The sequence below is a fragment of the Carex rostrata genome, chromosome 10 (genome assembly GCF_964058835.1).
Source record: "Carex rostrata chromosome 10, lpCarRost1.2, whole genome shotgun sequence".
NCBI lineage: Eukaryota > Viridiplantae > Streptophyta > Magnoliopsida > Poales > Cyperaceae > Carex > Carex rostrata.
This window is the reverse complement of record NC_135927.1, coordinates 8,140,692-8,167,939: the sequence shown is the minus strand read 5'-3', so window position 1 is coordinate 8,167,939 and position 27,248 is coordinate 8,140,692. Positions and strand designations below refer to the sequence as shown.

General features: G+C 34.0%; 4 protein-coding genes across 6 annotated transcripts; all 4 read left to right on the top strand.

Moving 5' to 3' along the window:
- Positions 1 to 3,315: 3,315 nt before the first annotated feature.
- Positions 3,316 to 4,828, top strand: LOC144560619 (trans-resveratrol di-O-methyltransferase-like). The gene is made up of 3 exons (XM_078309855.1): positions 3,316 to 3,804; positions 4,067 to 4,347; positions 4,438 to 4,828. Exons 1-3 carry the CDS (start codon positions 3,366 to 3,368, stop codon positions 4,741 to 4,743), a joined length of 1,026 nt encoding a protein of 341 aa, XP_078165981.1. The 5' UTR covers positions 3,316 to 3,365; the 3' UTR covers positions 4,744 to 4,828.
- Positions 4,829 to 6,943: 2,115 nt separating this feature from the next.
- On the top strand, positions 6,944 to 8,962 carry LOC144560957 (uncharacterized). Its single transcript, XM_078310177.1, has 5 exons — positions 6,944 to 7,110; positions 7,772 to 7,859; positions 8,084 to 8,197; positions 8,337 to 8,438; positions 8,761 to 8,962. The coding sequence occupies exons 1-5, from the start codon at positions 7,073 to 7,075 to the stop codon at positions 8,803 to 8,805; spliced, it is 387 nt and encodes a 128-aa protein (XP_078166303.1). The 5' UTR covers positions 6,944 to 7,072; the 3' UTR covers positions 8,806 to 8,962.
- Positions 8,963 to 10,494: 1,532 nt separating this feature from the next.
- LOC144560943 (serine/arginine-rich splicing factor RSZ21A-like) lies at positions 10,495 to 14,879 on the top strand. Of its 3 annotated transcripts, none has more exons than XM_078310160.1 (6): positions 10,495 to 10,625; positions 11,324 to 11,432; positions 11,558 to 11,646; positions 12,412 to 12,667; positions 14,318 to 14,433; positions 14,640 to 14,879. In XM_078310160.1, exons 2-5 carry the CDS (start codon positions 11,344 to 11,346, stop codon positions 14,427 to 14,429), a joined length of 546 nt encoding a protein of 181 aa, XP_078166286.1. In that variant the 5' UTR covers positions 10,495 to 10,625; positions 11,324 to 11,343; the 3' UTR covers positions 14,430 to 14,433; positions 14,640 to 14,879. The 3 variants fall into 3 exon arrangements, with proteins under 3 accessions (XP_078166286.1, XP_078166288.1, XP_078166287.1); XM_078310162.1 differs by having other exon boundaries at positions 10,506 to 10,625; positions 11,310 to 11,432; XM_078310161.1 differs by having other exon boundaries at positions 10,524 to 10,688.
- A 4,695-nt stretch (positions 14,880 to 19,574) lies between these two features.
- Positions 19,575 to 24,250, top strand: LOC144560410 (isocitrate dehydrogenase [NAD] catalytic subunit 5, mitochondrial-like). Its single transcript, XM_078309603.1, has 8 exons — positions 19,575 to 19,725; positions 20,184 to 20,366; positions 21,504 to 21,824; positions 22,158 to 22,319; positions 22,729 to 22,803; positions 22,898 to 23,007; positions 23,297 to 23,369; positions 23,809 to 24,250. Exons 2-8 carry the CDS (start codon positions 20,211 to 20,213, stop codon positions 23,998 to 24,000), a joined length of 1,089 nt encoding a protein of 362 aa, XP_078165729.1. The 5' UTR covers positions 19,575 to 19,725; positions 20,184 to 20,210; the 3' UTR covers positions 24,001 to 24,250.
- Positions 24,251 to 27,248: the final 2,998 nt, after the last annotated feature.

Here is a 27,248-nt window from a genome sequence, read left to right as displayed (position 1 = left end):
TGTTGTCTATTGTTGAATGTTTCTTGCATCTATTCTAATATTGAGACCTTGATCCTTCTTGCAATTTGATCAAGCACTTGAGGTAGGTTAGAAATCTGAAAAGATAGATCAATTGAGCCGAGAGGTGAGATTTCCATTTATTGAGAGATAGTGGATACCTTTAGCAAACCGATCAAATGACTTAGATTGAACACTTGTAAACGAAAGTTTGAGGTTGTAGATCTAAGAAGGTGAAATTGCAATTCCTTACTAGGTTCACTAAGCCAATAAACGAGAGTTGAGGTCCAGGGACTTTAGGTACGGTCAATAGATCCTTACACAAGTAAATAACTCAGAAACGGGTTCTATGCTGCATTCACTCGAGGACCACGCGGGTCGCATGGGAGACCATGCGGGTCACGTCACAAAGGTCGCATGCGAGAGCATGCGAGTCGCGTGAAGGTCCAGAGAGGCAAGGTTGAGGATGAAATCTGAAACCCTGGAAACTTCATTTTAAATCGATTTGAACCAACTTTTATCTTTCTTTTATCTTCTGTTATTGAATTTAGAAATTTGAAACGAACTCAAACCAAACTCTTCACTTCTAGTACCTAACTAGGATAAGTAGTGATCTAGACTCGAATTGTACCGTCCCTGAGGATCGATACCTGATTGTACCATCGGACAAAGGTTGTGCACTTGCAACCTAATACGAAAGCTCAATCACGGTTTAAAAGGGTACAGCTAGCTGTACCTGAGACTTTGTGTACACGCTTTTGTGTGAACAGTGGTCGATGTATTTTTTGCATATTTAAAAGTTCATTTAGTACCGTTGTTGTAATTTAGATTGGTACAATGTATGATAATTGTACTATGTTGATTAATGTTTATTAAATGTTATCTCTATATTTCAATGTGTTTATGTAAATTTGGTTCAATGGAATTGTAACAGCTTGTTGGGTTGGTACTGGGTTGGTATCGGGGTGGTACCAGATTGGTACAATGATGGAAGATTATAGAATTAGAGCATGCAAAAAGTATTAATGATGTCTTTGCAAATAGTCAGGTGGGGCCCACGTTTGTTAACCTTGCTAATAATCTAGTGGAACCCATGCATGACATCCTTGCAAATAATAAGTGGGACCCACAAATGATATCCTTGCTAATAACTAGGTGGGACCCACGAGGGACATCCTTGCAAATACTAAGTGGGGCCTACGATACATATGCTTGCTAATACTCAGTTGCCCACGCGGGACAAAGTTTTTGCAAGCGTGCCTTTTTGCAACGACTGCCCTTGCGGAAAGTCTAGGGAAATGTTTTAGCAAGCGTAAGCGCTTGCAAAAATTCAGAAATTGAGTATTTGCATGGAGGTTTAAAGCAACGGTAGTTATTGCAAGCGTAGCGCTTGCAAATGGCGTTTTTGGGACCTATAGCAAGGGTAAGCCGTTGCAACAAGCCCAATCCTACCGTTGCCATTACTGGAAATTCTAGTAGTGTCAATTCATTAAAAATATTAAATTCGAAATTTATTATAACAAAAAAACAATCTGAACATTGCCATTTGATTGGTTTTTCTTCATAAAACTTTCATTAGGAATATAATTCTAACATAATTAAAGATACATCATAATAATAATGAAAATTTTCAGGTCTTCCTATACTTTAGGAAATACTTACTAATAGATTAAAATTTCAGATTTTAATATATTTAAAGAGAATACTTATTACTAAAGAAAATTTTCGGTTTTTAATAACTAAAATAAAAATTCCAGATTTTATTATTTTCAAAATTGATTCCTACGAACATTTAAGATTATTTTAATGAATGAATTTTATTTATAATCAACATAGATCTATTTATTATATCTAAATCAATGAAATTCATGGATGCAATTTTATAAACGAAATACCAAAATTTAGAGTAGATGTGATTATATGCGGTTGATGAAAATTATGTTATTGTACATGATAGAATAGATGGTGAGTGTATAGAGCTATGTTGACTAAAAGGATAATAGTAGTTGAATGAGTTAATATATGGTTTTTATTTTTGATAGATAAATTAACGTAGGGATAGAGAGGAGGGATATGACAGGAGGGTCCGGATTTCTTGAAGTAACTTAATTTTACTTAATTTTTTAGTTTAGATTTGGACTGTCCAATTCGAATCCAGGCCAATCTAGCCCGAACTCGTTTCAAATTCAAATTTGACGGAGCTCTTTTATTCTGACGGTTCGATTCAAATTTGACGGTTTGGATCTAAGCTAAAAATTGAATTACTTTAGGAGATCCGAACTCGTGTACAGGAGGAAAGTTTGGGATGAAAACTAATTAAATTTGAGAAAGGAAATATGGGCTGGATTTTAATTAAAATTGATTTGAAACTAGGGGTGAAAATGGAGCGGATAATGCTGATATCATATCCGCATCCGTCGGATAATGAGCGGATATGAATACTGATACGTATAGTAAACGGATATCAAAATTCAATATCAAATCCGCCTTAAACGGATACGGATACGGAACAGATAGTTCACATATACAGATTTGAATACGGATATAAAACGAATAATTATCGGATAATTAAGATATATGTACTTCTAAGATACAAATATTAATTAAAACATTAAATATAAATATTAATTAACTTATAAGAGATGAGAGATAATCTATTCAAAAGATGTTGTGGTCTAGTAGCTTGCAGTTTAGTCTAAAGCCCTTAATATGGGAGTACATGGGTTCAAATCTCACCTATAGCAAATATTACTTTCTCTTTTATATGTGCCCGGTCAAACTATTGGGTTCGGATGATCCGGATATCCGCTCCATTTAGGGCTTTGAATCCGGATCTCCTATAGATATCCGATAATTATCCGAATCCTCGGATTATATGCGGATATCCGCCTGATAATCCAGCTCCGTTTACACACCTATTTGAAACTCTTTTGGTTTGGAAATAATTTTATTTGTGTCCTACTACTTTTAAATAGAGGATTTCAATATCTTATAATTTTCATTCCTCATCATGTCTCAATGTCTCATTCATATTAAAATATATTTGTAAATCAAATTTTATAATTTTTAGAAAATTTTAATTATTTTTTAGATAGGTACAAAATCATCTTTTTTAACAACCTAAAAATTATGATTTTATACCTATTTTAACAATAGTAAAGAAAAATTTAAAAATTATAAAATTTCATCCATAAACATTTTATAGTATGGATAACATTTTAGATGGGTCTTAAATTAATTTTGTACTGTACCTTAATTAATTTATACTGAAATTTTAAGTGGCGTTACATCTCTATAAATAGATCACTGGCTATCTCATCTTCTGAACCAATAATTAGTACCACTTACATTTCTCATTTCATATAACAATGGAGCTCACCAGTGTTCTAAACCAAAGCCTAACTTATATCAATAGTTTCGCTCTTAGGTGCGCTGTTGGCCTCAACATCTCTGGCCACATACAAGCATATGGCCATCCCATGCCATTAAACGAACTCGCACGTTCCATTCCGATCTCACCGGAGAAGGACATGATGCTTGGCCGCCTCATGGCACTTCTTGTTCAGAAAGAAGTCTTCGCACAAGATGAAGCCGGTTGTTACATGCTAACGCCCTTTTCCAACCTCCTTTTAACTGAACGCTCAAACATGGGTGCCTTTACATGTTTTATTACAGAGCCAGCATTCACAAAACATATGTGTGCTATGAGCGAATGGTTCAAGGACGGCGAGGCTGGAAGCACTGTCTGCATGGCGGCAAATAATGGGAAGGACATCTGGGACCTTTTCAGGGAAAATCATGAGCTTGGTAACTAAAAAATAAGAAAGAACCACCTATCATTGTCCTTCTTTTGCATAATTGATCAACAAAGACATATAATTTAGAATAGAATTGCATATATATACTTTTGATATTTGATTCATCATATAATTTTGATCATAACAATTTCATGTATTTATGTACAACTAACAATGAAGAAACATCTCTATGGAAAAACATAGAGCATAAATTTATCGATCGATTTTCAGTCTAATATATTTACATCAGGTATCTAAACTTTCTAAACCAGGTAACTTGTTCAACGAGGCGATGGCCAGCCGTTGTAAGCAGCAGATGGGAGTCTTTGTTAAAAGCTATCCACATATGTTTGCTGATTTGAATAGTCTGGTAGATGTTGGCGGCGGCACTGGAACTGCGGTGAAAATAATAGCAAACGCCTTTCCAATGTTGAGATGCACAGTGCTTGACCTTCCTCATGTTGTTGCAAAGGCTTCCAAAGATGACTCGTTCAATGTGGTTGCAGGAGATATGTTGAAAAAACTACCTCCAGCTGATGCATTTCTTCTTAAGGTAATTAAACTTCTCTTTGTCTCATAATTACTTCCCTATTAGTTATTCCTTTCCTGAGCTAATATATTTATTTGCATCATGTTATGTCAGAATGTTCTCCACGATTGGTGTGATGAGGATTGTGTTCGAATACTAAAGGGATGCAAAGAAGCAATTGAACCAAGAAAAGATGGTAGCAAGGTTATCATCGTGGATATTATTCAAGACTTCGAAAATAATAACGCAAAAGCAACTGAGACAGGCTTTTTATTTGATATTCTTATGATGTGTTGTCATGGTGCGAAGGAACGTAAGAAGCAGGAATGGCATGATCTTATTTTAGCCGCAGGCTATTCTGGTTACAAAATACATCCTACTCAGTTAGGTGCCGACTGTGTTATGGAGCTCTATCCATGAATGTTATTGTAACGAGTCTCACTAGTATGATCGGTATCAGTGTTATTTCAGTCTATATAACATCAACTTCAGAATAAATTAAGAAAATAAAGGGAATTTGCTGTTATATGTTATGTCTCTTGTTGGAGAGAGAACAAATTAAGAAAATAAAGGGAATTTGAATTATAACTCAACTGGACTTCCCTGTCCGGATGGGAATTTGAATTCGATTTCTGTTATTTCCGGAAATCCGACCCATTTCTATTAATAAAATTATTTGATCCAACCCGTTTCGGTTATTCTGATCCGATATATTTTATCTAATTAAATTTTTTTTGAATGGATTGCATTTGTAGTATGCGGTCCATATAAATGGTTTTTTATGTAGTTTCTCACCACATATGCGTATGCAGCCTGTATATATTATGCATAGATCGGAAGCAATTCAATTCAATGGTTAATTTGAACTATTAATGAATCAAACCGACCTAGTTTGAACTGTATCGAATCAAATTCAGACTCTTCTTTTCTTTTCAGTGTGAAACCCTACTTCAGTTTTGAATCAATTTGATTCGAAATTACACGAACTCGAACTCAAACTAGAATAAATTTGATTTGGTTTGATTCGTTTGCATTCCTAGTTGATTTGGTTTGATTTTTTTTTTTTTTTTTTTTTGATAAAATCAAGAGAACGGGCTTGCTTGATTTGTTGGAAATTACTTTCTCAATACATGTTACTTGATTGACAATTGTTTTTAGAAACACAATTATAACATGTTCCCCCCTTATCTCCGAACTTAGGTGTTAGAAAAATAGTATTTTGTTGATATTAAATGGAAAAAAGGAAAATATGTAAGAATTTGAAATTTAGATGGTAAAATAAGATATATTGAACTTTTAGCGGGAGCACTGAAAATAAAATTAATAATGTTTTAATGGAGAAAGAAGATATTTTGAAATTTTGATAGAAAAATTAATTTTTTTTTAATGTGTGATCAGTTGACCAATTTTGAGTATACTTGTGCTTTAATTTCAATGTTTGAAATTTTACCTGACCTAAAATATCCTAAAATTACTTATGTAGATGAATACTTTTGAAAATAAAAGGAGCAATAATATCCTCAAAAAGGCTAACTTTGTTCTCATGTCCTGTAGTTTTGTAAAATTAAAATAAATAAAAATAGTCCTATTTAGGCTAGCAGTGATGATAATGGATATTATTCTTTTTTTAGGGAAGGCCATTGGTTTAATTCTTGAAAAAAAAAATATTGAATTAACGAGTTCTTACTTCTGAAAAAAAATTGTAAGTGAAATAGGAACCATTCATTTATAAAATTGAAAAAAGGAGTTAAAACTAAGAGGTAATTTCATATGTATCCCTCAAAAACATCGAAATTACAAATTAGTTCCCCCTCTAAAGTTCATAATATCATATTTACCATTTTAAATTTCAAATACTCATAAATTTACCCATTTTTATTTTTTTTATTAAAACTCATTTGAAATATAAAATACAAATTTAACCTTTTGTGTTATAAGAATATAAAATATGTAACATCTTTGAGATAAAATGTTTGTCTTCTAATTAGTTGGTTTTCGAGGCATATTGGTTATTTCTCTACTTTTTATGTATAAACACCAATATTAGATATATATATGCTTGTGTATACTTCAGAAGTAGAAATTAATCATTTGCCCTCGGTAGCTGACAAATTGTAAAATTGACCATTTTTTTAAACATATTACATATTTTATATTTTATGTAGAAAAATCAATAAAATGGATAAATTTGTGAGTTTATGAAATGTAGAAGGTTAAATATGATATTATTAAGTTTAGAGAGAAAAAATATGTAATTTTGATTATTTTGAAGAATACACTTTAAATTCTCTCTAAAATTAACTAGGAAAATTTTCTAGTATGAGTATGTAAAATCTAAAATAGTCAATATCTCCGTAAAAACATCATAATTTCGAATATTCTCGGTCGAACTTAATATTTTATCTAATATTTCCTTTTATTAATTGAATTATTTATTTAATTATCTTAAATTTTAAATTGACGAATATACCCCTTATTTCAAACACCTTCTTACCAAACACTATTTTTTTTAGCCAATATCCCCTTATACCCCTTATATTATCTTTAATATTATAAGTCTTTGATATTTAATTATCCACACAGTGACTGTTACCTACTTGACTACTTCCCTTGCGCTGCTGGCGCAGCGGTGTGATATTATGTCTCTGAAGCCTCAACAAATATTGACCATAAAATAGCAAAAAAATCCATAAAAAAAAAAGGAAACAAATATCCAGAAAAAAAAAAAAAAAAAAGGGACAAGTGAGAGATGGGTTCTCTCTCATATTACTCTCCCTGCATGCTGAGGTATCCTTCTATTTCTCCATTTCTGATTCAATTATTTGGTTTTTCACAGTTCCCAATTCAGTTCCTTTTGCTCTAGTTCAGGCGAATTGGGTTAGAAGAATTATGGGTTATTTGTTTGGTTCGAAGATTATTTACTTTTCTTCTCTTTTTAGTTCATTTTTCTTGCCTCTTTTGGTGTCCCTTTGCGTGTTCTTAAGTGGTCCCTACCTTATCTAGACGGTACCACTTGTCAGTGGCACATTAATTCAGGTCAATTTAAGCTTACTCTATGCCTATAAGCTTCATGATCCTCTTACCTCTGATACTGGTAAAATGGTACCCAAAAGCATTCATGGTTTCAGTTTGTGCAGTTACCATTTTCCCTTGTACCTAATTTGATTAATATGCTTGCTTTATTGTTTAACTCAGAGATAACTAATTTTTGATTTAGTGTTAAACATTAGTTACTCATAGGGTTCTAAAAAAAGCATATTCTAGATTTATACTGGTACCATGGACTTGGTACTGTTCTAGTCAGGTTCTATACCAGTTTGTTTATTGCTGTCTGGTATTCCTCAATTTTTTTTTAAATTTCTCACAAAAATCTGTGCAAAAATCTTACAAGAATTCACAAAATTTAAATTATTGGTAATAAATTATGTCTTGATTCTTATTTTGACAGCTCACAATTGCAAAATGAGCGGCTGACAAATTCGGTCTTTAGGCAAAACAAGAAAAGAGTAGTTCTAGCTCTTGCAACCACAACAAATGTAAGTTTCCAATTTTGGCCTGATGGTAATAACATTTTGAGCAAATTGTGCAATTGAAGTTACGAATTTACCCTTTCTGGTACTTGCGAGTTGAAATTATTTGCTGGAACTGCCACATGCTTTTATGTTGTGGTGAAAAGAACCAGGATCAAGTATGTAATATTTAGTGTATTTTTAGCAGTTTCATACCACTAATTTGGGAAATTATAATACAAATGAGTTAGGTATCACCCGGAAAGAGAAGCTCTGGTGATGACATCATAATGGTGGACCCACTTGAGGCGAAACGGTTGGCCGAGAAACAGATGTCCGAAATTAAGGCGAAAGAAAAATTAATGGTATGCTCTTAATACTCTTTTTTTTAATAGAAAATGTCATGCTTGCCACTGAACCAAGAATGTCATACAAAATCATATAAAATGGAATGAAAATTTATTACTTCTTGGGATGTAAATTTAATGCATGTTTTGATTTAAGAGGAGACGACAAGGAGAGGCAATTAATGGCGCCTTAGCTATGGTTGGCCTAACGGCTGGATTGGTGATCGAAGGCCAAACTGGGAAGGGTATTTTAGGGCAGGTAAAATTTCTCACAACCGCTTTTTATTCTTTTTCTTGTACAGTTTCTATGTAAAATTCTGTTCATTGTCACACTATTTAAGTTATCATACTGTTCAGGCAACGGTTTGGTGCCAGAATGAATCAGCTGTTACAGAATTTGTACTGGGTTGTTTGGTATTTCAGCTAAACTGGTATAATCTGAGCTGAATAAAATTGATTTAACTAGGGATTAGTAGATTAATGGCGGTATTAACCTTAATTTGGTCCAATTGGGAAAAAATGATACATTTGAAATACATTGTATGCTCAAAATTTCACATCTTTTTTCCTTAAAATTTCAGATTGCTGGATACTTGGCTGCTTTCGCGGGTATATTCATGAACTAATCGGACGAAACTACATATTGAGATTTGACAATTTTAATTGAGAAATACAACTAATTCTTTTTTTTCCCTTCATTGTCATTAGACATCTGATCTTGAAAAGTTATGTAATATTTGTACTTGTTATTGTTTTTGAAAGGATTTTGCTTTACTCATGTTATTCATAAATTTTATTTTTTCTCTACTTGGTAATACCTTAAAAAGAGTTGCTCCTAGGGAAGTTGCCAGTGGCGGATGTAGAAAGTCGTAGAAAAAATAGGTACAATCTTGAATTAAAAAACTATTATGCTAAATCTATTGGATTATGATAGATACATTCCTAAAAACACTTAAATTAATAGATTATATTTGTTAAATCAATAATCAAAAGTTAAAAGACCGAAATTTTAAGCCTGAAATTGTATTAATACATGAGGTAAATTTAGTTTAATTTCCTGAAATTGTATTAATACATGAGGTCAATTTAGTTTTTCAAGTAAGGATGGATTCAAAATTTTCATCAACGGGGGCAAGAAAATAGCGAATTAAATTCAAACTCATTAGCTATTGGGTACTAAATAAATTAAAAAAAAAATAATACTCTAACTTTTAATTCTAATTACCAATCAAAATTCAAAGAATTTAATCTAATTTTACATCTTAACTTTAATTCAAATTACAAATCAAAATTTCAGAAAGAGAGAACAAAGTTGGTCCAAACAATTAGATCTCTATAAAAATGCAAAATCCAGGAGCAGTTGGCCTCCGTGGCTCTATGTGGATCCGCCCCAGTTTTCAAGAATGCCAAAATAATATTTTTATTAATAAGACAATTCTAAAGGAAAAAAAGAAGTTTCTTTAGCATTATTTGTTTACACATCAATAATTAATACTAACAAAATCTGTCATGTTTTGAGTGTATCTCGGTCATAATTTTTTGCTGACAAATTGACAAGAAAATGCTCACTTTCCGTTACCTAAATTCCTCAACGGGATATTGGTTTGATTCGGTCCGGTTCAGACTAAGCCGGTCTAAACCAACCAGCCTAACATCAGAATTGGGTAAAAATCACTAACTTTTATCTTAACCCCAAAATGAAGTTCTTTATGTAATGGGTCTTTTCTCCAAATATGTTCCCTTGTATCCATAGTGACGAATGAATTATTTGAGTTCTGTTCAATAAGATTAAAAATTCGTGATTGAGAAATAATTAATGTATAATTTGAGAATAATTCAAATTTATAATCCTACCAGGGAGCAAAAAAAGAAAACAAAAAAAAAAATTCTGGAAAAAATTCAGAAAATTTGAGAATAATTTGTAAAATGTGAGAAAAATTAGAAAAATTTATCAATTATTCACGAATAATTCGATATTCGGTTCGCCAAGAGAAATGAATTATTTGCAAATAATTCGCGAATAATTCGTGAATTTTGTGACTATGCTCACACCACATGTTGTTCTACAGTTGAGATATGAAAGATTAAACAGTTGATCCGGACTGGATTAGAGTCCATATCCTCTGAGGTAACATAATATCTCACTTTATATCCATACCGTCTGATCAGAATTCGTGCCATGATCTATACAGATCTAACGGTATAAATCTAAACTTAAATTTTGTGTTACCTCAGGTTATATGAATTCGGATTAGAGCGACGCGTGTGGTCCAATAACAGTTGGACCCCTAAAGGCTAAAACCCTAGACTCTCTCTCTCTCTCTCACCTCACCTCACCTCTCTCGCTCTCTCCGTCTATATCGCCACTGAAGCTTCTTGAACTCTTTTCAAATATCAAGAAAAAAAAAGGAAAAAGGAAATTAATTTATCCTCTCCTTTTTATCAGGTACACATCTCTTCCTCTCTCTCTCTCTCTCTCTCTCTCGCTAATTCGTGGATGTAAATCCAGGTAATGCAGTGATCTACCACATGGATCGCCACACGGTAGTTCTCACTACTGTGCAATTCGACATTCATAAAGAATTATACAATTCAGCAAAATTTATGTTCTTTTTTGTAAATAATATTTTGATTTATCTTCTGGGTTATCTAGAAAATTTTGAGTTAGTAACGGTTCCAAGAAATTTGAGCTCAGAGACTGATATTAAATTAACCTTATAAGGGTTAAATTTCATTCATATGAACAAAATAAAGCATGGGTTTGCAAGGAAATGGGGCAAGTTCAAATGCCTTGGGTTTGGCAGGTAGGTGGATCAGTTAAAGTTACATGCTTTTCCCCAGCTATTGATAAAATTTGTAGTTTTTATTGGTGATGATAGCATTGATTGTAGCCATTTAGTCTAAAATTAAAGGTACTTAGTACTATTTTAATTAAGAGAGGTGGTTTTGCAAATGGAACACGAGCATAATTAATGTACGAATATAATTTAATCACATCAGATAAGATTATATCAATTATGCAAAGGGCTAAATTGGTGTTCTTGAGAATCAGATGTTCCTTTTGCACTTTTGCTATTCCATTTCTTGTATCTTTATTAGATGGCATTTATTAATAATTATAATTAATCAGGTTTGGGTTGGCAGGTCAGCGGACCCACATCTGCATGGCGCGTGTTTATGTTGGAAATCTAGACGATCGGGTGAGCGCAAGGGATCTGGAAGATGAGTTTCGGGTCTTTGGTGTCTTAAGGAGGTAAAGGCTATTAACTCGATTTTGTTCAAAAAAAAAAATCGAACCCAACTATGACATTCTGTTATTGTATTATATAGATGTTCGTATACTTTCTGTTAATTTAATGGAAATTTTTTTCTTTGTAGTGTTTGGGTTGCGAGAAAGCCCCCGGGATTTGCATTTATTGAATTTGATGATAGGAGAGATGCCATGGATGCTATCCGTGACTTGGATGGTATGTCTTGCAAGCAAATATGAAAACTCCCATATTTTTTATGCAATGAACTCCTTGGATAATTCTTATGCTTACTTTTACACCTTTTATCATGCATTACTGTACCATGAGTACTGGTTATGTAAAGACCAATTTTTTTTGGTACTATATATTTTTAACATTTGAGGGTTATATGTGCAAAATCTGAGCATTAGGCTCCATACTCATGGAAAACAAAGCACATTCAAATTCTGACCGGTAAGGCATTGAAAAATAGAGCAGGGTTGAAATGCATTGTGTCTTTCATGCCTTAATTGTGCCTCACATCTTTCTCTTTTTCAAAGTCCAAAAGTTGATATGAACCGCACAATATGATCTCATCTTAAAATGTGCTTGCAGACCAAATTTAATATTTTTTGGGACTTCTTTACTATTTTTTTTAGATAGGTACAAAATCACTGCTTTTGGATGGTATGGAATCTTCTGAAAAGCAGTGATTTTGTCTGTAAAATTTCCCAAAAATAGTAAAATTTGTACCTATAACAATAGTAAAATTTCCCAAAAATATAAAATTTGGTCTCCAAGCAAATTTATTATGGAGATCGTGTTGAGTGGTTCAAATCGACTGTTTGGACTTTGAAAAAGGAGATAAGGTTATGAGGCTTGAAAGACACGAGACATTTGAACCCTGTTCTATTATGTAAACACAGACAAAAAGTACTATATAAACCATTGCTTTAAGCTGTTAAAGTAATTGGTGATATATGTTTGATTTATTTTTGACAGGTAAGCATGGATGGAGAGTGGAACTATCAAAACAAAACCCAGGTGCAGGGGGTGGTGCAGGTGGTGGTGGCGGCGGTCGGCCCCGTGACCGGTACAGCGACTCAATCTCAGCAGCAAAATGTTACGAGTGTGGTGAACCAGGACACTTTGCTCGTGATTGTCACCGCAGCATGAGGGGTGGGGGTGGTGGTGGTGGGTCCGGCAGGTACAGGAGCCCTAGCCCTCGGTACCGCCGCAGCCCTAGTTATGGCAGAAGGTAATTTACCAACTTACTTCTGTGTAGCGAGTCTAAATTTAGAGTGAGGCTATGTACTATGCATAGCACACTTTGGTCTTTACTATAGATGAATAATTCTATTTTCAAAGTTCAACACAGTCGATTCGAACTGTCTGTCATGATCTCCATATGAAATTATACTTGGAGGCCAAATTTTACATTTTTTAGAATTTTTTTACTATTTTTTTAAATAGGTACAAAATCACTTGATCTAAAGATTCTGGACCATTTGAATGTAGTGATTTTCTATCTATCGAAAAAATAATAAAAAATTTCTAAAACATGTAAAATTTTGCCTCCAAGCACATTTTCAAATGAAGATCATGCTGAGTGCTTCAGACTTTGAAAATTGAAATATACATTTTTAGTACGGACCAAAGTGCGCTATGTACCATAGCCTCACTCCTAAATTTTTCAGATGAGCTATAGTTCATTGTGTAGTTTGACACTGGTATAGTATAGTTCAGTGTTGTATAATTGATTGTGTGCTTCTCTCGTGGAGCAAGATTGAATTATGAGGTATATTTGAATGTCTGATTCCATATTGTAAAGTTTGGAACTGGTTTATTTGGCAGATTTACCCATTTTCACCAAAGAACAGAGCGGGCTAATGGGTTATGACCAACCTGTTATTTTGGAATTGTTATATTGGAATTTGTTCGATTTATTGTGTTTTTGTTCGACTGAATCAGAATTAAGGTTGAAAAATAAAGAAATATTATCTTCTGAGGTGTATTTTGAAACATGCATGCCCTTTGGAACTGGAGCAAGTACCTTAGTCCAACTATTCCACCTTAAAACTGTGGTTAATTAAAACTCGGAGTAAGTTGCTTGAATGGTTTTTAAACTGCAACCCTAATACCATTTTGGTCATCAAAGTTTCAAAGTTCCGAATTTACTGCTTAAATCCAGTTTGTAAAGATTTGGTCACATTCTTCTGTTAGAAGAATGGATGGAATTCTATTTCAATAACCACATTACCATCATGTTAACTAGTTGACTTGATGTTGTGGCATCATGATTTCTAAAAATTTACCGCAAGCATTTTTTTTTATCGATCCTATGGATGACAAGGAAATCTCCGATTAGCTATTTGTCCTTGTCATTGTTGACAAGAGAATTCCCTTCAAGAACTCATGATGCCACATCATCATGTTGACTACTTGACATCATCATGATTCATGCTTACATGGCTACCAAAATGAATTACATTCATTTTTCCTAGGGAAGTTAATGTTATCACTAGTTTGGTGAGTTGTAAACTGAGCAAATTGGGAACTTTGAAACCTCAAGGACCAATATGAAAAATGAAGATACTTCAAGGACCATTCATGTAAATTATTAAAACTTTCTATATAAAAAAAGAATCTGCTCGTTTATACAGAGCAGGTCAGATAGAACTGTGATTTGTCAGGGCTGCATGAAATATTGATTTTTTTGCTAGGGAATATGTGCATTTCATTAAAATTGATTTTGTTGTAAAATACCCTGATTTTACATAACAAAATTATTTGCCAGGTTGACTCCTCCTATTATAGTACTTGATTGGAATACATAATAGTTTTGAGGATGACCAGTAAACTCTTTTATTTAGTATTGTTCTCACATCTGTTTTCCCCTTCAAAACAGGAGTTACAGTCCGCGATACCAGTCACCTCCTAGGCGCCGGTACAGCATTTCTCCTCGTGGCCGATCGCCACCTTATGGAGGTCGTGTTCGAAGCATATCTCCTTACCCTTAGTTTGGTAAGATAGTGACCTAATTGTACTTTATGCCTCTGATTTCCTTTGTAAATGCAAGCTATAAATGTATACTGTTTGATTTCAGGCACATAACTTACTGGTACCTAGCTCGTGCCAAAGCCCACTTTTTTTTTCTGGAAAATCAGTAGAACTATTAACTATATGCACAAGTAAAGCGCCCATATTTTATTTCTTTTTGTGCATTGTAGGTTTTGCTGTTGGATAGTGGTGGAGGTAAATTATATAGTGGCGCTTGATGGATTTGACAAAATAGCTTATTATATTTATAAGGTTTAGATTACATGGAAATGATGAGCTACCGATTTCAGCGCCATTCTGTGTTGTTGACTTGTGGTTGTTGTAGAATTAAAGGAGTTGAATAATTATTGCTTGGTGGTGCAGTGAGAGATACTGGTATTTGAATTTTGTCTGAAAATAGTGCTCTCTCTCTTTCTCCCTCTCTTTCTAGTTATTAACCTTTATGAAGGCACTTAGGTTCAACTTGGTTTACTGAACTAGATTAATGTCAACTTGAGAAATAAGAAAGGTTGATATCACAATAAACTTGAATCAATAGCACCTAGAAAAGCTGCAAAATAGTTATATGGTTCAAATTGACAAATCAAAATCTACATAAATGAACTGAATTCCTGATCTTCAATTATAAATGGTAGACTGAGATGATTAAGAGTCTCAATTACTTGAAGCAATTCTTGAATTTTGATTGATCTGAAAATGAAATTATGTGAACAGCTTTGGCCAGTATCAGAACTATAACTTCAAATGACAAGTTCTGATACTGTACTGGTTGTGCCAGAATGATTTTTCTGATACAGTATAGAAACAGTAAATTTGTTTCAATTTTGACTTAAAAACCTCCTCCAATTTAGAACTAAGAAAGTCAGAATTCGGATCTAGCGATATGGAAACAGAGACTAACGCCATCTAATAAACGTCAGAAAGGAATGTACTAATATTTCAATCTCATACAGCGGTACAGGAGGCACAATTTGCTGTTAGGATAATGTAATAGCTGATAGCCACTCAGTTTTTCAAAAAAAAAAAAAATATTTCAATCTCTCAAAGGCGACTAAAATGAGACAGCAATCATACTCATTTGCTCTTTCTGAAAATCAATACTGGTATTTTATTTCATCTAAGCCTATTACTAATGTTGGGCTGAAGAAGAACTTTCAACCCTTTTAAGTCCTTGGGCCTTAATATAAATACTGAATTTTGAACATATCACCTCTTCAACTATTTAGCCACATATGTTTGATGTGATTTTTGTAACCATATTTAATAAAAAAATATATATAAATATAAAACTTTTTTTAGATGTTCTTCATGCGTTTTATGCTGCAGCCATGACAATGGAACGAATTGAGCCTTAGTTGAACAATATAAAAAACAACCATTTATATTTAGACTCTAAATATCTACCTTAGAAACAGTCCACAAAAATATTTGCTATTTGGTTTGCATTAAATCTATAAGATATTAGAGGCAAACTAAAAAAACTATGACATTAATCACTGATTTAGAAACTGTGAAATTATTTCCTCTATTTGGCATTCAGATTCTTAAGAAAGAAATCTGAGGAAGACATGATATTTTTAAATTGTATTTGAAATAAAATAAAGTGGATTCATTCAGTCTGAATCAAACCAAGTCAGGCAGATGAGCTATAACTAATTATAATATTCGTGTAATAAGAAATCAAAGAAATTTATGGCTTTGTGTACTATAATTTTTAAGATATTTACAAACTTTATAAGAAGATTTGTAAATGAAATTTCATTAATGGAAATAGCGCTCTCGTCTAACCATTTGTTAAAGTTGAAAGCAAAAATATATTATTAATAGTGTATTTGTTGGTCGGGCTTTTTATTATTTTATTCTCGTTTGAAAACTTACAAAGTGAAATAGATTGAAAGTGTGATATTTTCAAATTTAGAAAATAAATCGCGAATAGATGGAAAGTATCTTTATCATACTACAGAATTATCAATAATCTAGCATAGTGAGATAGTTTATTTTCATTTTAGAAATAAATATCATTTCTTCTATGAGCAATTTCATTAGTATCAAATAACTAATTTCAGAATTCCAATACAAGAATAAAAAGGCTTCTATATAATATAACTAAATTTTTTGTTTTTCGTTTTATCCGTTATGAATTCGGATCCTCTAAGGTAACTCATTTTTTTAGTTTTGATCGGACCGTCCGAGCTGGTTTAACACAAATTTCTGATCAGACGGTCCAGATAAAAACTCAAAAATTATGGGACCACACTACATTTCCCTTTCTGCACTAATTCCCGTGCATCTAATCGTGTTTCCATTTGATTTCTTCTGACCTTTTTGACCCGCTACATCAATGGACACAGAACATAAAGCGATGTACTGTTCATCACATAATTAATCTAATTAATTTTGGAGAATCCATTATTTGATATTGTACTTCCATAACCCTGACCATTTATTAAATTCCAAACCAAGTCCTAATAGAGCTGAGTTCTGTACCAGTACTGCATCCAAAACCTGATACCAGACTGGTACCATACCCCTTTAGTCACTTGTCATGGCTCAAATTGACAAACAAAATTTTGGAACTGAATTTCTGACCTTCGACTAGAAACTGTCAACTGAGTCAATTAGAGTCTGAATTACTTGAAGCAAATCTTGAATTTTGAATTTTTGATTATTTTGAAATGAAATTGTTATGTAAACTGCCTTTTCCGGTGTCAGAACTTCAAATGGCAAGCCTAAGTATTCTGTTAATTCATTTGGTGTTTTTTTTTAATTTATAGTTCTTTATACATTATGGGTTTTCTTAAGTTGAGTTCAAGTTTGCTAAATGCAATTGATTCATTCAAAAAGAGACAAGTCAAAAGCTCTATGACATAAGCGGGGTTATATAATTACATTACCAAAGTGACTTTCTCCGAATTCAATTTTAACTTATTAAAAATTTTCACCAATTTAAAACTGAAAAATGACATATTTTTTCATATTCTTTATCATTAAAGGTCATAATTCGGAATCCGTATCCTCCCTGTACCACACCAAGTTACACTGTAAAAATGTGACGTGTCATGATCAACTGAACAATCACACGTACTGTGCCGTGACTAAAATGTCAAAGGTGGTCATGAAATGCGAATCACACCGCGCTCCAATATGTTGTGTCCAAACGTGACTGGTCACGTTTGTAACGTTTGATCATGTTTAACTATTTTTTGATAATTTATGTTAGTTTATTCAAGATTCACTACTTAATCAAGATCTAATGGTTCTAATTATATGTGATTTGCGTGACCAAATCATCTTTCGCGTGCCGTGTTAAATTTTCAAAAGATGTTCACGACACGCAAATAGTCATAGTACGCGATACGCGAGTCACAACATGTAATAGTCATACATACCATGCCGTTTCATAACGGAACCGGCTCCACCGTGCTATTTTTTCCACTCTTAGTTACATACCGTGCAATTGGTATCGAATTGGATCCGATTTCCATAATCCAGAAACAACGATATGGAAACAAAAACTAACGGGTGGATCCCTCAAGTAACCAAAATTTTTAGTTTAGATCCTAACCGTTTGATTACAATTTGAATCAATCTGACTTGAGGTGAAAGGCATGACCTCTCTTTAATATTCGTGCTAAATCAGATCGGACTTGAGTGTATATGCTCTTTTCTTTCATTTTTGGTGTATTTTTTTAATTTAGTAATTCAAAACTAAAATTAAATATTAATAAAACCTTTAGACATGATGGAATGTCAAAAATATAAACATATTTTTTAATAGAAACATAATAAAATAATTAATTTTCCATATTAAATTACGTATATTCTTCATATGGATGAAGATTTATTAGTAAATTTAGATAATTTTCACCATACGATTAAATTAAAAATAATTATGGTTGATTTTAATGACTAAAATACTAGACGCTTAGCCATTTTTTTGAAGTATTAATTAGTATCAAGAATAAAAAAATCATCATTTGGGACAAGTTGTGGATGTTGATTTTTCGAATCCTTGAGTTTTATAAAAATAAAATTGAAATGGTATAATATTTTTATGATGTGCTTAGAGGGAGTAAATATATATTATATTTGATAAATTACTTTTGTTATTTTAAAAATTTTGTTTTCAAGAATTAAAAAAATATCATAATAGTTGGTGCATTTAAAATATCTTACGGTCTATTTACCGAATCAACTAAAAAGTGACTAGTACCAAATAATTACAATCTTTTGGGGCAAATGCAAAGATCGTTGAGGCAAAAGGTATGGAACGAAATCTGCTGTTATTGAAATTCGGTGCTCTCCGTGCTATTCTCTCTATCTCTCTACCTTTTTTCTTCCCCCTCTCTCTCCTCCTCTTTTAAAGAGAGAGGTAGGCACATATTAAAAGAGTAGCAAGCTGCTATTTCTTAGAAGAATAGCAGCAGATTCATATCCGAAAGGTATAGTGGGAAAAATAGCACAACCAAATCGGTTTCCTCACATTACGCATGTCAGTTACTTGACACGAAAGATTTGATCACAGTACGACATATCATCATATAAATCATGTGAATTCAAATCATTAGTTTTTGATCTAAAGTGAAAAAAAAATAGATAATGTGATCAAACGTGACTTGTCACGTTTGGACACGGCATATTTGATTACGGTGCGATTCACGTGGCGTGACTATTTACGTGTTGTGATCATCTCTCGACATTTTTGTCACGGCACATGAAAAATTGACTTGATTACAGTACGACACGGCATGAGACCAAAGCACAACGCGTTAGTCATAACCAGTGTTGTAAATAATAGTATGAGCTCGTTGGACGGACAAGGTACCGTCAAACAATTAGTCGATAATAATCAGTCATAATTGAAAATAATCAACCAATTAGTCAGAAAAATATGTAACATATTGATCACCACCAATGACTAATCGGCCGATTAATCGGGCTAAATAGTTGTTGTTTACAACATTGGTCATGGCACGGTATGTTTTTTCCACTTCGTCAAAAGGTGAACAATGATATGGTCGGTTCGGAAATAGTGAAAATACTGAGGTGCAAAAAGTAAAATTGTCCGATAGGAAAGGAAATAAAAATATCAATTAGGCAAGTCCAACTTTTCTTCAAAACCCATATTTTATTTCATTGTTTTTCCTCAAAATACTCCAAATATAAATAGAAGAATAAACAAATTTTCCAAAGGAAATAAAAGAAGAAGAGCATCCCTGTAAAGGTCTCATCTTCTTTCTCTTTGTCGCGAAAGAGGTGAGTTCAATGGATTCTTAATTTCATGGGTTTTCGTTTTGATTCTACATTCGAAAGATCCGATCTTTACGCTTATCTATTATTAGGATCTTACAATTGAGCAAGACTAAAATCTATTTTTGCCGAGTTGAATTCACGATACTTGATCTAACCCTTAAAACGAAGTCTTTTCATTATAGACTCAATTTCGTTTATTTTGGTACTTTTCATCTATTTTTCTCTCTTTGATGGGTTTGTGGCTGGTCAATTGTCAACCTAATTTTGAAAAATTAATTGGGTTTTTACCGATCAAATTAATAATTTGTTTCCTGTAATTTGTTTGCTAAGAAATAAATTGTGGGTCCCACTATGTTATCTTTACTGTTCTTGTAAGTAGAGTTAGACAGAGAACAGTTCAGAATACTGAACATTTTATATCTGATTTTAAGTGCATATTGATGTTTTTATCCCAATTGCAGAGAGGGAATTATTATCAATAGTAAGCAATGGCACTGGCACGGTTTCTCAGAGGGAATTCTACCATAAGTCGCGCCTTTGCCCCGTTAACACAATCTCTTTTTTCAACCTCAGCCACACCTATTACAGCAACTTTCTTCCCTGGTGATGGTATTGGGCCTGAGATTGCCGATTCAGTAAAACAGGTACAGTACAATGGTGCACTATGGTACTGGTAATGTACCTTCTTTTGGACTCTTTTTTTTTTCTGCTACTGGTAATGGACTTTTTAGGTTATTTGAATTCAGAATAAACTGGTAATTCGCAACCTGACTCGAAACAGTCTTAATGTTGACCCATACCAACCGTTTTACCCCTATAATCCTCACCTGTAGAGACAAAATACCTTGATAGTGATACCCATATATACAAAATCACTTGATCTAAAGATTCTAGACCATTTGAATGTAGTGATTTTCTACCTATCTAAACAAATAGTAAAAAAAAATCTAAAAAATATAAAAATTGGTCAGCAAGTACATTTTCTTTTTTTTGAAGGTTGGTGGTGAAGTACCACCAACAGATATATTAATAAGAAAAGTTATTTACATTGGACTACCTAGTCCAACTTACATTAAAATTGATCACTTAACTATCAAAAATAGATTGCAGTAAATTATAGTGTAAACCCCCATGCCCAACCCCCGCTCCCGTTGGACGCCTATCCCAATTGTTCCCAAAACATAATTTCGATTGTTGTATCATTAATCAACAAATGCACCGGTTTACTCTTGTTGGAGAAAAATCTTCTATTTCTCTCGCGCCACAAAGCCCAAGCAACTGCCACCCAAATCCTATTAGTTGTCGGTACCTCCTTCCTCAGAATATTTGGCTGCAACAAATCCCATTTACTCTCAAAGTTCCCTCCCCCGTGATAGTGAATGTTGTGTTGGGCAAATTCTGCAAGTACATTTTCATATGGGGATCTGATGAACGGTTCAGATTGACTATTTAGACTTTGAAAATGAAGATAAGGATCCATAGTACGGACCTAAGTGCGCTGTGCATAGTACCATAGCCTCACTCTTTCAATTATGTTCTCCACATGATCTGGTACTGCTCGCTGGTTCCCACTTCCCAACTGTCATTGAAACAGAAGTAGAGAAAGGATATGAGCTCCTAACCTCTTTGACCTTCCTTTTTGAAAACTAATCCAATTTATTTTTACCAAAGTACCCAACCTGGTCGTATATCCTTAAATGATACAAATCAGGTGCCGGATGATTACCAAATTTTTTTTTTCTTCCTATTTTATAGAAACATTCATATGTTTTTAATTGTAGATTTTTAATGCTGCCGAAGTACCAATTGAATGGGAGGATCACTATGTTGGTACAGAAGTGGACCCAAGGACCCAGAGCTTTCTGACATCGGAGAGCCTTGACTCGGTACGAAGAAACAAGGTGGGCCTAAAGGGGCCCATGGCTACCCCTATTGGAAAGGGGCACAGGTCCTTGAACTTAACACTGAGAAAAGAATTGGGTCTTTTTGCAAATGTGCGGCCCTGCATCAGCTTGCCAGGTTATAAGACCCGGTATGATAATGTGAATCTTGTTACTATTAGGGAGAACACTGAAGGCGAGTACAGTGGTCTTGAGCACCAGGTAAAACAATCAATTGGTACTTTCTGAACATTATTACTGATACTTTTAACAGAACCATTATAATATAAAAACTACTATTTATTACATAATTAGAAGTCAAATTTTAAAACACCCATATTTCTTACATGAACAATAAGTCCCAATAATGGCTGGTTATATTTGTAGAAAAGCAGCCGTGCTTTATACTTGTCTGTTAACACTTACTATTTTATATGGAGGGGCATTTTCTATAATACAATAGGATTCTTAGTGTGATCTGGTACCATCACTCATCAATGCTATTATAATTACTGAGAATTTGAGATGAATAAAGTTTTTTTTTTTTGGTTGTAGGTGGTGAGAGGAGTTGTGGAAAGCTTGAAAATCATTACACGGCAGGCAAGTATGAGAGTGGCAGAATATGCCTTTCACTATGCCAAGGCGAACGGCCGTCAGAGAGTCTCTGCAATTCACAAGGCCAACATCATGCGCAAAACTGACGGCCTTTTCCTCAAGGTATCACTCAATTTATCTGTATATGCTGGTTCAATTCCTGAAGAATAACTCAAAAGCAGCATACTTTATTAGTTAATTGCTGGTACGGGTAGAGGTGTTAAGTGGGCAGGATTTGTTTAGCTCAGATTTGGGTCATACTGGTCTTAATAGTCATTTCGTTTTCATGTTGCTTAAGTTTGTGGTCGAAAAGTTTTTGTTAATTGGCTTTTAAAATTTCAAGCAGGTATTGCTTCATTTTTTTTTTTTCTATTTGACTTTTTTAAGATGAGTCGGGTTCCCTTCAGATTTTGGCAGATGTTTTAGAGCTGCTCAAGTTTTGTAAATCTAAACTCTAGGCATTGAACCTGTGCTAGATTCTAATATCGTGTAAATCAGATACAAGTTGTTATTTAACTTTACTATGGTATAGTGTTGCAGAGAGGTTGCTGAGAAATACCCAGAGATAGAATATGAAGAGGTCATCATTGACAACTGCTGTATGATGGTATGTATATGTGCATTATTCGTCTATAATTTTTTAATAGCTTTTTTCATGATAAGCTAACATTTCTCTCTCATATTTATACAATTTGCTGCAGTTGGTGAAGAACCCAGCTTTATTTGATGTTTTGGTCATGCCTAACCTGTATGGTGACATCATCAGTGATCTCTGTGCCGGTCTCATTGGTGGGTTAGGTCTCACTCCCAGGTACAATTTCTTTTACACATTTATTCACTCTGGATTGTACTCAAAATCTGATTAATTTTGAAAGGAACAAATTGGGGGCATTTGAAATGGCCTAACCTTACTGGGTTTGACATTGCGCTAACAATTCATGCTAGAGCCATTCATACTGGTTATTACTAATAAGACAAATCTGTGTTGTATGGTGATACTATATTCCGTATAATCCAAATAGTAGTTATATTTTATGCTGTCTTCCTTTTTCACTATACATTTATATGAATATGTTCGTTTTCCTTTGGAAACTTCTTAGTTGCAATATTGGTGAAGATGGTATCTGCTTGGCTGAGGCAGTACATGGATCTGCACCTGATATTGCTGGAAAGGTTAGTTGCCCTAAATTAAAAAATAAATAAAAAAACAATTTTTTTTTTCCTTAAAAGGGTTTTATGAGTGAGGCTTTGGTACTATGTATAGCATGGATTGGTCCATACTATGGATCAATATCTCCAATTTTAAAGTTCAAACAGTAAATCTGAACCATTCAACATGATCACCATAGTCTAGAATATTTTTATTATTTTTATTATTTTTTTAGATATGTACAAAATCACTAATTTGATTGGTCTTGAGTCTTTTCTGCCTATCTAAAAAAATAGTAAAAAAAAGTCTAGAAAGTATAAAATTTTGTTTGCAGTTCCATATATGGAGATCATTTGAACGGTTTAGATCGACTAAAATTGTTTTATTAAATTTCCAGAAATGATCATCTTGTTTACTATTGTAAGTAAACATTATTATTTAATTATTGTTTTCATTTTTCAGAACCTTGCAAACCCAACTGCGGTTCTCCTTAGTGGAGTCATGATGCTCCGGCATTTAAATCTGAATAGCCAAGCTGACCAAATCCATAGTGCAATTCTAAAAACTATTTCAGATGGAAAATACCGTACCGGTGACCTAGGCGGTACCTCAACCACTTCTGACTTCACCAAAGCTGTGTGCGACAATCTATAAGAAATTGATTCTGTGATTTTTTACTTTTTATCTTTCTGAATTTTTTTTTTGTTTATTTAGTTATGCAATGTGCATTCCTTCAAGGATATTAACACATTCTTTTTTCATTTCATTTTCTCGAGCGGCAAGCTCATTCTTGTGAGGAGGTAAGGAACCACTTAGGATTTATATATATATTACTTGTATGTAATAATCAGAAATGTTTTCAAGAAATTGAATTATCATCAAATTCTTGTACCTCAGTTCGAAATTTGTCTACTATCAGCAACACATAATTGGTGATTTCTTTTGTTTTTTTTTTCCCTTGGCAATTGGTCACTTGATCTATCGCTCATGAAAGCTGATTAAGTTCCTGAATTGGACCTGAGCCAAAGCTGATCAGATTTTGAAATTCAAGCAAACTGCAAAGAAAATGAAGCTTCAAAAAGAAATTAAGGATGCTGAATTTTGCGCATGTCTTTTGAATACAATGGGCTAGCTTCTAGCTTTATTTTGAAAATCAGAACGCAATCAGTTCATATATTTGATAGCTCAAACAAAAATTGAATGACATTTGATGTTCAAAGCAGAGGATACAGACACAATTAAGCACTTTTAAGTTTGTAAACAATAATAAATTCCCTTTAACTCAGTGGTACAATGTCAATCTTATAATTTTGGTTTCCCTTATTTCTCATGGTATATTTAAAAATTTAAGGGGAAATGTCCACCCAGGCATGATGTTGAATTTCTTCATAGCTTAACTGAATCAGTTTCAGTTTTTTTTTCTTCCTATTAGATTTCTTCTGCGGCTGATTTGAGAAGGCCCGCTTCGCCCAAATTGTGATCCAGCATTTGGAGGTTACTTCAGTAATCTGATAAGTGGGCTTCATCTAATTGAGGTATTCGTCACAGAAGATCTAGTTGTGCGATTAAAGAATTACTGAATTTTCTTAGTAGGGCTCGGTTGTATGACACTCATCAGGTTTTTTGAACTGTTTAAAATTTTTACTTTGTCACTTTGAGGGACTAATTCAAATTCCAAGCCATTTGACCCCCTTTTCTTCAATTCCTGTTCATCAAAGTTTTGGAAGAGTGCGTTGCTCTTTCCCGGTCTCCAGTGGTGTTCTGTCATCTCCAGTTTTGTCTGTGACTGGAGCCTTAGTTTGCAATGAAGCACCTGTGATTTGGGGTGTGACCGTTGGAGTCGGTAATTTGATTAAGGGCCTGTTCGGCAGCCCAGTAGAGAATAGGAATGAGTATAGGAATTGAAAATTTTGAATTGAATTTTACTGTTCACATGGGAAAAAAAAATTTAGTTTGAGTAAATTTTTTTTTTCCCACGTGAACAGTATTTTCGAAATTACTGCCGAACAAGACCTAAAGGAGAAGCAATTGTGGGTAGCACGGTCAAAGAGTTGGGGCAGGAAGAAGTGACTGCATGTCAAAGGGGCCTTATGACAAGCATTACCTTTGACAATTGGGTGACAAGAGAACCCAATTAATAAGAGAACCCAAGCGGTGACAAGCATTACCTTTGACAATTGGGTCTCACAAGCTAGCGCAGCAACAAAGAGGGAACAAAGACGATATAGGAGAGAAGACAGGAGATGAAAAGTAATGAACTGTTTAGCGACAGTGTTCAAAATTTGTTAGAAGTCGTTAGCTCTTGTTTCCGACATGGCAACCCGTAGGTCAATTCAGCTGAGATTTTACTTATTTCCTTTACTTTCTTTTACGCATTTCATCGCCTATATAAGGCAACTGCTGCCTGTGGAGTTGTATTGGGAATTTTGATAATGAAATAAGCGAATTGCTTTGAGCATTTGTACGTTGGTTACTTGTTAGCACCTTCGTTTTTATCCCAAATTACTCTTTCTCTTGTCTCAAGTTTGATTCTTTCTGTGATTTTATGCATAAATGAGATCTAAGCTCGTTGCAATTGGTATCAAAGCCAACAAATCACTACTGGGAGAAGCTACTGCACGATGCCACCAAAGTGAGTCCCCGAGCAACCTGATGATGGCGCCTTCGATCTGTTAATTGGCTATGAATGACAGGCTCAATCAAGTGATTTGATAAACTCAACAATTGTCTCAATCGCGCGACAAGCATGTCATTGCTCTAGAGCACCATTTTCAAGGTGCTGAGGCGGGTCTCCATGACCTCAGAAATCAGTCTGAGATGCTGAGAACTTCAGTTGATGGCATTCAAACACTCCTGAGAGATCTAGCTGCTTGTTTACATGAGAAGCAAAGTGACAAAGGCTAGAGTAGCCATACCACTCATAGATCTGACGGGTCCATGGGAGGAGGGAGTGATCATTGGCCACATCCGTTTCATGATTAGTACAATCAAAATATCTACATGCCAAGGGTAGACATTATTCCACTTTTGATGGCAACAAAGCTCCTAGCTGGTTAGAAAGATGTAAGCTATATTTTGAGGTTAACCAGACCCCTGAACAGTATAAGACCAGATTGGCATCACTCAATTTCACTGGTGATGCTGAAGAATGGTATGAGTGTTTTAGAGAAGAAAACCCAGATCACTCTTGGGTAGTGCTAGTTGAGGCTATGTTTGAACGATTTAAACTGATAAACAATGTCAATCCAGTCATCCAATTTAAAAAGGTCAAACAAGAGGGGAATGTAGACGAATATGTTAGGGAGTTTCAAAGGGCTAAAGCAAGGTTATTGGCTGAAACTGGCATCAAGCAGGAGTATTTTTTCGTTTGAAGTTTTGTGTGATACTATCAGGATCGGTTGTTTGAAACAACTGATCCTGATAGTATAACTATTAGGACCGATCCAGATAGTTACTATCAGGATCGGTTATTTCGAAATAACCGATCTTGATAACTCCTTAGGGCTCTTATTTTCATTCCCCGTCTCTTATTTTCAACTTAGCAAAAATCAAACCCGCCTCTCAACTCCTCTGTCTCTGTTTCAGTCTCTTCCTCTTCTAGGGTTCTTATTTTCATTTCGCACCTCTCATTTTCAATTTAGCAAAAATCAAACCCGCCTCTCAACTCATCCGTCTCTCTTTCTTGATCATGTCAAAAAAAGGCGAAGAAGACAAAAATTGACAAGGATGTGCCATCCATCTCTTCCAAGTTCATGGAATGAGATAAATGATGATGCCCCAGCTTATGCCCTTAAATTATACTTAAGGTACATACTGTTTATTTCCTCAAATCTCTTATGTATATTTGAGCATCTTTTGTATTTTTAATTTATACTAAATTGCAGTATTACAGTTCATGGTTT

What these genes read in the sequence shown, in the direction of transcription:
- LOC144560943 (XM_078310160.1), top strand. Translation starts at nt 11,344, where the DNA reads ATGGCGCGTGTTTATGTTGGAAATCTAGACGATCGGGTGAGCGCAAGG. An exon ending in TGCTATCCGTGACTTGGATG is followed by an intron (nt 11,647 to 12,411) that starts GTATGTCTTGCA and finishes TATTTTTGACAG; the next exon opens with GTAAGCATGGATGGAGAGTG. An exon ending in AGCCCTAGTTATGGCAGAAG is followed by an intron (nt 12,668 to 14,317) that starts GTAATTTACCAA and finishes CCTTCAAAACAG; the next exon opens with GAGTTACAGTCCGCGATACC.
- LOC144560619 (XM_078309855.1), top strand. Translation starts at nt 3,366, where the DNA reads ATGGAGCTCACCAGTGTTCTAAACCAAAGCCTAACTTATATCAATAGT. An exon ending in CAGGGAAAATCATGAGCTTG is followed by an intron (nt 3,805 to 4,066) that starts GTAACTAAAAAA and finishes TTTCTAAACCAG; the next exon opens with GTAACTTGTTCAACGAGGCG. An exon ending in CTGATGCATTTCTTCTTAAG is followed by an intron (nt 4,348 to 4,437) that starts GTAATTAAACTT and finishes ATGTTATGTCAG; the next exon opens with AATGTTCTCCACGATTGGTG.
- LOC144560957 (XM_078310177.1), top strand. Translation starts at nt 7,073, where the DNA reads ATGGGTTCTCTCTCATATTACTCTCCCTGCATGCTGAG. An exon ending in TACTCTCCCTGCATGCTGAG is followed by an intron (nt 7,111 to 7,771) that starts GTATCCTTCTAT and finishes TTATTTTGACAG; the next exon opens with CTCACAATTGCAAAATGAGC. An exon ending in AGGCGAAAGAAAAATTAATG is followed by an intron (nt 8,198 to 8,336) that starts GTATGCTCTTAA and finishes TTTTGATTTAAG; the next exon opens with AGGAGACGACAAGGAGAGGC.
- LOC144560410 (XM_078309603.1), top strand. Translation starts at nt 20,211, where the DNA reads ATGGCACTGGCACGGTTTCTCAGAGGGAATTCTACCATAAGTCGCGCC. An exon ending in TTGCCGATTCAGTAAAACAG is followed by an intron (nt 20,367 to 21,503) that starts GTACAGTACAAT and finishes TTTTAATTGTAG; the next exon opens with ATTTTTAATGCTGCCGAAGT. An exon ending in CTGACGGCCTTTTCCTCAAG is followed by an intron (nt 22,320 to 22,728) that starts GTATCACTCAAT and finishes ACTATGGTATAG; the next exon opens with TGTTGCAGAGAGGTTGCTGA.